Source organism: Mytilus edulis, chromosome 4 (genome assembly GCF_963676685.1).
Source record: "Mytilus edulis chromosome 4, xbMytEdul2.2, whole genome shotgun sequence".
Classification (NCBI taxonomy): Eukaryota; Metazoa; Mollusca; class Bivalvia; order Mytilida; family Mytilidae; genus Mytilus; species Mytilus edulis.
The window spans coordinates 82,838,128-82,847,935 of record NC_092347.1 but is presented as its reverse complement, the minus strand read 5'-3'; the positions used below and the strand labels follow the sequence as shown (position 1 = coordinate 82,847,935).

The 9,808-nt window shown below is 34.5% G+C and overlaps 2 protein-coding genes across 3 annotated transcripts; one reads left to right on the top strand and one right to left on the bottom strand.

Moving 5' to 3' along the window:
- Positions 1 to 887: 887 nt before the first annotated feature.
- LOC139520758 (ependymin-related protein 1-like) lies at positions 888 to 5,876 on the top strand. Of its 2 annotated transcripts, XM_071313683.1 has the most exons (5): positions 890 to 1,069; positions 2,034 to 2,147; positions 3,665 to 3,740; positions 5,067 to 5,231; positions 5,768 to 5,876. In XM_071313683.1, the coding sequence occupies exons 1-5, from the start codon at positions 938 to 940 to the stop codon at positions 5,857 to 5,859; spliced, it is 579 nt and encodes a 192-aa protein (XP_071169784.1). In that variant the 5' UTR covers positions 890 to 937; the 3' UTR covers positions 5,860 to 5,876. The 2 variants fall into 2 exon arrangements, with proteins under 2 accessions (XP_071169785.1, XP_071169784.1); XM_071313684.1 differs by lacking the exon at positions 2,034 to 2,147 and having other exon boundaries at positions 888 to 1,069.
- A 774-nt stretch (positions 5,877 to 6,650) lies between these two features.
- Positions 6,651 to 8,921, bottom strand: LOC139521570 (uncharacterized). The gene has a single exon (XM_071315047.1). It carries the CDS (start codon positions 8,919 to 8,921, stop codon positions 6,651 to 6,653), a length of 2,271 nt encoding a protein of 756 aa, XP_071171148.1.
- Positions 8,922 to 9,808: the final 887 nt, after the last annotated feature.

Below are 9,808 nucleotides of genomic sequence, written 5' to 3'. Positions count from 1 at the left end.
ATTTAGACAACAGTTAGTTGGTGTCATCTAATTTCTACAGTATTCAAGTGTTGGACATGCTACTGCAAATTGTAGTCATCTGTTCTACTCTTCTATTGTTAGTGGATAAAATAATCACCATGTAACTTTCTTTTGTAGAGGTGACTTTTAAAAGAAATATCTTTTGTCATCTTTTAATTTATCTCATTGTTTCAAAATAAAATGCAAGTTTCAGTTGTTTGTACACAAGTAAATATCTTGTAAACACAGCAACTATAGTCAAACACTTTACAGAAGGTATGATGTCCTCTTCTGTATTTGCAAGTATATAAACCTTGAACAGTTATAATTCAAATTCTAAGAATTGTGTCATTCTGTTTGCAAATCCCGAAGACGTAGAAGGTGTCAGACCACCAATTACTCTCTTAAATTTAGAACGTATGTAAAAGTAGGCCTACTCTGACACAAAACAGTGCTTTTGGTGTCATTGTTTACTTAAACTAACCAAAACATTTGCAGAAATTAAGTTTTTTGTGAAAGAGAAATATATTTAGAGCATTTTGAGCCAAAATTCACTTGTCTATGAATTTGCATTAAAAATGCAGGATTAATGAGCTCCATAGTATATTAGTTTAAGATAACCAGAAAACCAGAGGTTTGGCATGTAGAAAGGTGATACATGTATAATTCTGGGTATTCCTGGTTTCTATGAAGTTTAATTTATGATAAAACATTAAGAATGTTGTGAAAAATGCAAAATTTGGTTGAACAGATAGGAATTTTTAATTGCTGGTCTGACACCTAGAAAAAAAGTAAAATCCGAGATTATTGTTCAAGGTGAAAATCCGCACTGGTGCATGCTTTATCATGTTAATCAGTAGAAATTGATATGAACATGTTTACAATTACACTATTTATAAATCTTAAAGTTTACTTGTCTGTGTTCAAAGAATTCGTAATGTTCCAGAACATCCTACTTCTGGCTTTACCTGCCTTAGTACTATCATGCTGTCCCCCGAAACAATGGAGGGGGACTGTATATATTGATTCAAATACAAAAACAGTTGATGGACATGAATACCATACGCAAGTTAGTTTTAATTTATTTTACAATATTCAAACAAGATATTAGCGGCATACACGAAAGAATGTCCTCACATTGTGTAGTTTGTTAAAAAAAACAAAGGAGGGAGGAAATAGATCCGTTTTCATTATTTATTCATTATTTATTTATACTTCACTGAGACCGCAAGACAACGTCATACATAACCAAAAGAAAGCAACATATTTGGAAACATCTTCCGTAACTTATCATAAAGTAAAGATTTTATTGACATATGAGGTGATCCAAATAAAATAATAAAGCAAACCCGCCTATCATGTTCATCCAAATTGAGTAAAACAAAGCACACTATACGTTTCCGATGTGTGTTTTGACTGATGGTGGTCTTTAACATAATATTTTTTATTGATTCCTAAAATCACCAGCTTATAGCTCGTGTCTGTTGAATAAAATTCAGTTTTAAAAGTAGTCTTGTTTCAGAAGTGTCTTAACTTTCACAAATGATCATACTTTATTTCTATCGTCATATTTAAGGAAGTTCGCTACTCAGTTTCAACATAACAAGCTTTTAATAACACTATTATATATTGATAGGGGATTAATAACGGAACAAAAAAAAAAAAAACAATGTGTGGGTTTTCGAGATATTAGCCATTGAAATTTTGGCGGGAAAATGTTCTCTCTTGATTTTTCATAGCTTTATCTTTGACATATTTAAGTTCTCAAATATATTTAAAAAAAAAAACAAAGATTTATATAAGACTTTTACAGGTGGCTAATAATCATACAATTCATGTAAAAGATTTATAAAAAGAAAAATGGGGGTTAATGGGCAAAACTTTTAAGGCATTCAAATGGATAAATCCAGAGGATTCCGAAAATCTTATAAAAATTCCAAAACGAACATCCTTAAATGTTTGTGCTGGTTATTCTATTTTTTATTTTTTTTAATATTTTAAGTTTAAATACATAAATCTGCCTTCTCGTACAGATGTCTCAGGACACAGTTGTCGATGAAACCATTCGGAAAGTTTATGTAAATCAAACTGTAAGTCTTAATGGTGGACCTGAATATTTACAACAAGTTTATCAAGACTTTAGCACAGTAAGTTGTTAAAAAAAAACCAATCAAAACGAAATAAAATACATGAATATATAAAAGAAAATAGCATCATTCATAAGTGTATCAAAATTGACTAAAAGAAAGAACCATTAAGAGTTACCAAATAAATAGAGAAAATTTATGAAGACAGAGGTTTGTGTTAGGGATTATAAATGTTCGTCGTTAAGGTTGCTTATTATCTGGGATTTGGCCACTCGAAATGGCCAGTATTTTGCCCTAAAATATGAAAGTTGATTCTTTCAATCGTAGCAGCAGTTTGGAATTTGAAATTTATTAAAAATATTTTCTTGATGAAAATATTTACTATATTACATTTTTGAACTGTAGTTCGCGATCGGGTAAATATGATTTTTGCGAGGACATAATTTTTCGAAATTGTAGATTAAAAGAATTTAATGCAAAATCTAAAAACAAATAATTTCGGATTGGCCATCGGAGTTATACATATAAAAGAAATGTGGCATGATTGCCAATTAGACAACTATCTACAAAAGACAAAACCACACAGAGATTAATACTATTAATAGTTCACCGTAAGACCTTCAACAATGTGTAAAACCCATTCCGCATAGTCAGCGATAAAAGGCCCCGAAATGACAAATGTAAAAGTTATAATTCAAACGAGAAACATAACATAACGTATGTTTTCATGTTGTTACTATTAATTGTGAAAAATACAGAAGACATTTTGAAAAGTATTAAAAACATAATATCCCTAGTTGCATTAAAATGAAGTCTAAAAAAACACTACTTTTACTTATATACTATTTTTATTATAGGGTCTTCAGTATGTTATCAAAGGTGGTGCATGTTTTATATTGTAGGGTCTTCAGTATGTTATCAAAGGTGGTGCATGTTTTATATTGTAGGGTCTTCAGTATGTTATCAAAGGTGGTGCATGTTTTATATTGTAGGGTCTTCAGTATGTTATCAAAGGTGGTGCATGTTTTATATTGTAGGGTCTTCAGTATGTTATCAAAGGTGGTGCATGTTTTATATTGTAGGATCTTCAGTATGTTATCAAAGGTGGTGCATGTTTTATATTGTAGGGTCTTCAGTATGTTATCAAAGGTGGTGCATGTTTTATATTGTAGGGTCTTCAGTATGTTATCAAAGGTGGTGCATGTTTAATATTGTAGGGTCTTCAGTATGTTATCAAAGGTGGTGCATGTTTTATATTGTAGGGTCTTCAGTATGTTATCAAAGGTGGCGCATGTTTTATATTGTAGGGTCTTCAGTATGTTATCAAAGGTGGTGCATGTTTTATATTATAGGGTCTTCAGTATGTTATCAAAGGTGGTGCATGTTTTATATTATAGGGTCTTCAGTATGTTATCAAAGGTGGCGCATGTTTTATATTATAGGGTCTTCAGTATGTTATCAAAGGTGGTGCATGTTTTATATTATAGGGTCTTCAGTATGTTATCAAAGGTGGTGCATGTTTTATATTGTAGGGTCTTCAGTATGTTATCAAAGGTGGTGCATGTTTTATATTGTAGGGTCTTCAGTATGTTATCAAAGGTGGTGCATGTTTTACGATGAATGTATCGAGCTCTGAGCCAAGTTGTATACCAAGTAAGATAGTATATTAAGATGTCTTATTTGTCTGCCGACACGTTGTATACCAAGTAAGATAGTATAAGATGTCTTATTTGTCTGCCGACACGTTGTATACCAAGTAAGATAGTATAAGATGTCTTATTTGTCTGCCGACACGTTGTATACCAAGTAAGATAGTATAAGATGTCTTATTTGTCTGCCGACACGTTGTATACCAAGTAAGATAGTATAAGATGTCTTATTTGTCTGCCGACACGTTGTATACCAAGTAAGATAGTATAAGATGTCTTATTTGTCTGCCGACACGTTGTATACCAAGTAAGATAGTATAAGATGTCTTATTTGTCTGCCGACACGTTGTATACCAAGTAAGATAGTATAAGATGTCTTATTTGTCTGCCGACACGTTGTATACCAAGTAAGATAGTATATTAAGATGTCTTTTTTGTCTGCCGACACGTTGTATACCAAGTAAGATAGTATAAGATGTCTTATTTGTCTGCCGACACGTTGTATACCAAGTAAGATAGTATAAGATGTCTTATTTGTCTGCCGACACGTTGTATACCAAGTAAGATAGTATAAGATGTCTTATTTGTCTGCCGACACGTTGTATACCAAGTAAGATAGTATAAGATGTCTTATTTGTCTGCCGACACGTTGTATACCAAGTAAGATAGTATAAGATGTCTTATTTGTTTGCCTACACGTTGTATAAGTGTTTGAATTCTCACAATTACATTATTCAGTACGTGAAAGAACAGTATTAGTTTTAAAACAGGTTGAATCCACCATTTCCTTCATAAGAAAATTACTGTTTAATTAATTAAGTCAGGAATATAATGGTGACAGGTGGTTAAGGCCATTTCGCGTTTTTTCGCCTTTCATGTTCTAATAGCGAAAACACGAAAACTATAGAATATGATGGGTGAAAACGCGAAATGGCCTTAACCGGCCACCATTGAAATATTGTATGACATTTGTTATTTATTCGTTTTATGTGTTTGAGCTTTTTATTTTGCCATTTACTTAGAAACTTTTCATTTAGAATTCTCGAAGTTCGGTATTTTTGTGATTTTACTTTTATGAATTTTTGGTTTATAGGGGTTAAAATAATGAGATGTGGGATAAAGTGAGACAATAGAGTGGGGTCTGAGAAAAAGAATAAAAAACCAACATAAACACGGGATTTAGAAAATGAACATCCCTTGTAACCACTGATATGTGTAGTATGTGATATTTTACAGAAAATCGCGGGAATCAACTACTAAATCAACATAAAGAAATCAGACTGTATTTTTATGGCTTTAAGTATAGCAACCGTTTCCTTGTTTGTTTTAGAAAACGCAGAAGTAGTTACAGAGTCTTTCATTGGATCCGGAAAGACAGCTCTGAAAGCTACAATGTACCATTTTACCAGAGATAACCTTGATGTACATCTCACAATGGCAGACGATGGATGTATACCAGTAATGGTCGATGGCAATGGTATTACAGAAACAGGCGGTAAATTTAGCTTCTTATCTTAAAATAAACATTTTATGATAAATGTATTTATTTCAAAAATATTATCTGTCCTTTAGATATATCTATAATGAGTCAACTACAAGACCTGTGCAGTTATTTGGTATATACGAAATGCACAAATACACAGTACGCAGTCATCTCGTGTTGAGGGAGTACATTGCCGCTGTGTACATTAGATTAAATCCTTGCAATAACTTTTAAATGATGTGCATTGTTTACTTGATGCTACCTCAACATATTTGGTAACAAAGTTCCACTCTAAAAATGATTGATTGATTAAAAATTTACATAATAGGTCATTCCTACCCCTTATGCAATGTCAGAGACAAACAATTCTCTCGGAGCAACTTAACAAAACATTTCTGCGAATGGTGTAGGTCTGGAGTAATTTTCATTAACATAGCTATCCATTTGAGAACATAATGCAGAGATTTGTAAATTAGTGTAGTAGGTTACCAAACGATAATAGCTTTATATAGATGACACAAAAGTTGTTTCGTTTTTTTTACTTGCAGAAGATATGAAAATGGCGGCGGAATACATGGGAATAGTGGTGGCACCTATGAATGTTTCCATTTTTGATATTCCGTCAATCTGCATAAAATAAATTTACAAACTTTTTAATATGTTACTGAAAATATATTAAAAAATAAAGAAAATGCAGCAAATTAATCTATAAATTAAAACATAGTGCAGGCGATTTGGTGTCACGATATCACAGTAGCATGGGTTCGAATCCCGGCGAGGGAAGAACCAAAAATTTGCGAAAGCAAATTTACAGATCTAACATTGTTGGGTTGATGTTAGACGAGTTGTATATACATTATGTACACAGCCATGTATCACCATCATTGATGGCGATCCGATGGATACATCTGTTGTAGAGTTGTCACTGACTCAGACGTACTTATAAATATAATTATTTTCTGTGACTGTATATTACATTAATTTGTAGGATCCTTTACTATAGATAATTTAGCTGATCTGTAACAATTACATCTTCATGCCTTATATATCATGTACTGTAGTTGTGACGGATGGGTTAACTTAAAGTCTGGACAGGCAGTAAAACAACGTCTGGTTCGTTTGATCGTATAATCTCAACTCGATATAGTAACATGATACATAACAATAGAACAACGTTAACAGAAGATATGATGACGTTAACAATGTGAATGGAAACGGCGTTAAAAGTAGTGTTAACGTTTGACGCGTAAGTTAAACTGTCTCTAAATCACCGACATACTCGGGGCCACCAGATGCAATGTCCATTAGCTGTGATATATAGTGGCATGCGGAAAGAACAAAAAATATTAAATTATTAGATTACGTAAAAAACTCTTTGAATTTGACAGTCTTTTCACAAATAAGAAAAATTAACAAGTCTGTTCACACACGTTAGTTTCTTCGTTCACTTCGTCTCAGATAACATTCCATGCTGTTGACTTCTAATGGGTAGAGTTTCGTCACGGGTCGATTTGTAACTCCTGAATTGGTACGCACCATAGCAACGCGAACTAAACCGTCCTTGCCTTTAATAGTGTCCTGCACAACTCCAAGTTTCCAATGCACGCGCTTCGATTCGTCGTGTATCTGAACGACATCGCCTTCTTTAATCTTCCGAACGTCGACTCCAGCTCTTTGGTGATATTCTCGCAATGAAGTAAGATATTCTCCTTTCCATCTTGTCCAGAAGTTCTCAATCAATTGTCTCTGTCGTATCGCTTGATTGTTCAAGTTTGTGTGTGTTAATTCACATACATTTAGATTGTCAATAGCACTATTTGACGATACATACGGTAAAGTTGTTATCCTACGTCCATGTATAAGATGGGATGGTGTAAGCGGCTCCGGATCTCTGATATCTGTTGAAATATACGTCACTGGTCGATCGTTGAGTGTGGCTTCGATCTCTGTTAATACAGTCCTTAGAGTCTCATCGTTGACATGTGCACGTCCTAATACTTTCTTAAGTGATGTTTTTGTTAAGCCAATCATTCTTTCCCACATGCCCCCGAACCATGGAGCTCTATTTGGGATGAATTTCCATTCAATGCCATAATTCTGAATATTTTCTTTAACTTTTCTAGAATTGCAAAGTCGTGAAATTTCGTTTGAAGCAGCTTTAAATGTTAGCGCATTGTCTGACATCATTATTTTCGGCACTGATCGTCGACTTACAAATCTCCGGAAACACAATAAAAAAGATTCTTCGCTGAGATCGTAAACTAATTCCAAGTGTACTGCTCGAGTGACAGCACATGTAAATAGGCAAATGTAAGCCTTCGATTCTTCGTTGTGTCTGTTCCTTATCGTTAGCGCTCCTGTGAAGTCTACACCGGTTATGCTAAAGGGTGTAGCATCTTGAACTCTCTCCTTTGGTAATGGTGGAATTTCTGGTGCGGGATAAGATTTTCCGATTACTTTTCGGCACGTTACACATTTCATCAATATAGATTTCACGCACTGTCTTAATTTTGGAATCCAAAATGTTTGTTGTATGTATGCTAGAGTGATATTTATACCTGAATGTAGTGTGTTCTCATGTGCTTCTAACACTATCAAATGTGTAAGACGGTCCTTTGCCGGTAACAGATATGGAAACTTGACTGTTTCTCCTACTGTCGCATTGTGTATTCGGCGACCACCACAACGTAATAATTGCTTTTCGTCTAGAAAGAGCTTTAATTGTCGCACAAGTGTTTTACGTTTTGTAGAATTATCTATACAATTTATTTCGTCACTAAATATTTTACCTTGTTTATATCTTATCCATAGGAATTTTGCATTTTCAATTTCATCAATACGTAATAAATCTTTCTTTCGTTCAGTTTCCTTTGCTCTGCAGTTTGTTGCGAATCTCATTACATATGCGGTAATTCGGGTTAATTTTCTATAAGAATTGTACCGTTCGATATCTATGATTTCTCCTATACCAATACATACATTTTGATTATTCTCCATTGTTTCAATTTTGTCATCGTTCTCCGACATTGTTGTACATACACTAGACGTTACATTGTTTCCGTTCCATGTCGGCCAATCGTCTTTGCTGTTTAACCATTTAGGTCCACTAAACCATATTTCGTTCTGTTGCAATTCTTCAGATGTTATACCACGTGTAAGCAGATCTGCGGGATTGTCTTTCGTAGGGCAATATCTCCATACATTATCTCCACACAAACTTTTAATTTCTTCAATTCTATTTTTGATAAATTGTCTCTGTGGTTTTACGGATGCAAGCCAACTAAGTACGAAATGACTATCACTCCAAAATTGTATTTCACTGAAAGTTTCCGGAAAGTTTTTGCAAATATGATCAGCAAGTCTTGCTCCAATTACAGCCCCCATGAGCTCTAGTTTTGGTAAAGTTATAGTCTTGATAGGCGCAACTCTATTCTTTGCCATTACTATTGTTGGTTTTCTGTCATACATGATGTACGCGCATGCGCCGTACGCATGAGTTGAAGCATCGGTAAATACATGAAGAGTTGGTAAATTTGTGTTATTCTTGTTTTGTGTCTGAGTACTTCGATGAATCAAAGTTTCACATAGGCTTTCTATTTCGTCGCGTTGTGTTGTTTCTTTCTCTAATTCCTCTTCAATCTTTGAAATTAATCTCCGTGCGGCTCCTCGATGACCCACTCTAATGGCTTTCTTTTTCGTCATTATCCTGGTCACGGCACCAATGTGACGGATGGGTTAACTTAAAGTCTGGACAGGCAGTAAAACAACGTCTGGTTCGTTTGATCGTATAATCTCAACTCGATATAGTAACATGATACATAACAATAGAACAACGTTAACAGAAGATATGATGACGTTAACAATGTGAATGGAAACGGCGTTAAAAGTAGTGTTAACGTTTGACGCGTAAGTTAAACTGTCTCTAAATCACCGACAGTAGTACGCCGCTAGATTAAAACTGACTAGGAAAGGTAACACACGGCCAGCGAAAGCTCTTTTTTTGAGAGCCCAGGTGGTCGTGTGGTCTAACAATGTTGGGTTGATGTTTAGACGAGTTGTATATATATATATATACAGATCTAACATTGTTGGGTTGATGTTTAGACGAGCTGTATATACATTATGTACACAGCCATGTATCACCATCATTGATGGCGATCCGATGGATACATCTGTTCATATATATACAACTCGTCTAAACATCAACCCAACAATGTTAGATCTGTAAATTTGCTTTCGCAAATTTTTTGTTCTTCCCTCGCCGGGATTCGAACCCATGCTACTGTGATATCGTGACACCAAATCGCCTGCACTGCAGCCGTCCCGCTAGACCACACGACCACCTGGGCTCTCAAAAAAAGAGCTTTCGGTGGGCATGTGTTACCTTTCCACGTCAGTTTTAATCTAGCGGCGTACTACAGTACATGATATATAAGGCATGAAGATGATATTGTTACAGATCAGCTAAATTGTCTATAGTAAAGGATCCCACAAATTAATGTAAGATACAGTCACAGAAAATAATTATATTCATAAGTACGTCTGAGTCAGTGACAACCCTACAACAGATGTATCCATCGGATCGCCAT

Bases quoted from the DNA above. Each gene is read 5' to 3' on its own strand.
- LOC139520758 (XM_071313683.1), top strand. From the start codon at position 938: ATGTTCCAGAACATCCTACTTCTGGCTTTACCTGCCTTAGTACTATCA. The intron at 3,741-5,066 runs GTAAGATAGTAT...TGTTTGTTTTAG, and splicing joins TGAGCCAAGTTGTATACCAA to AAAACGCAGAAGTAGTTACA. The intron at 5,232-5,767 runs GTAAATTTAGCT...TTTTACTTGCAG, and splicing joins TGGTATTACAGAAACAGGCG to AAGATATGAAAATGGCGGCG.
- LOC139521570 (XM_071315047.1), bottom strand. From the start codon at position 8,921: ATGACGAAAAAGAAAGCCATTAGAGTGGGTCATCGAGGAGCCGCACGG.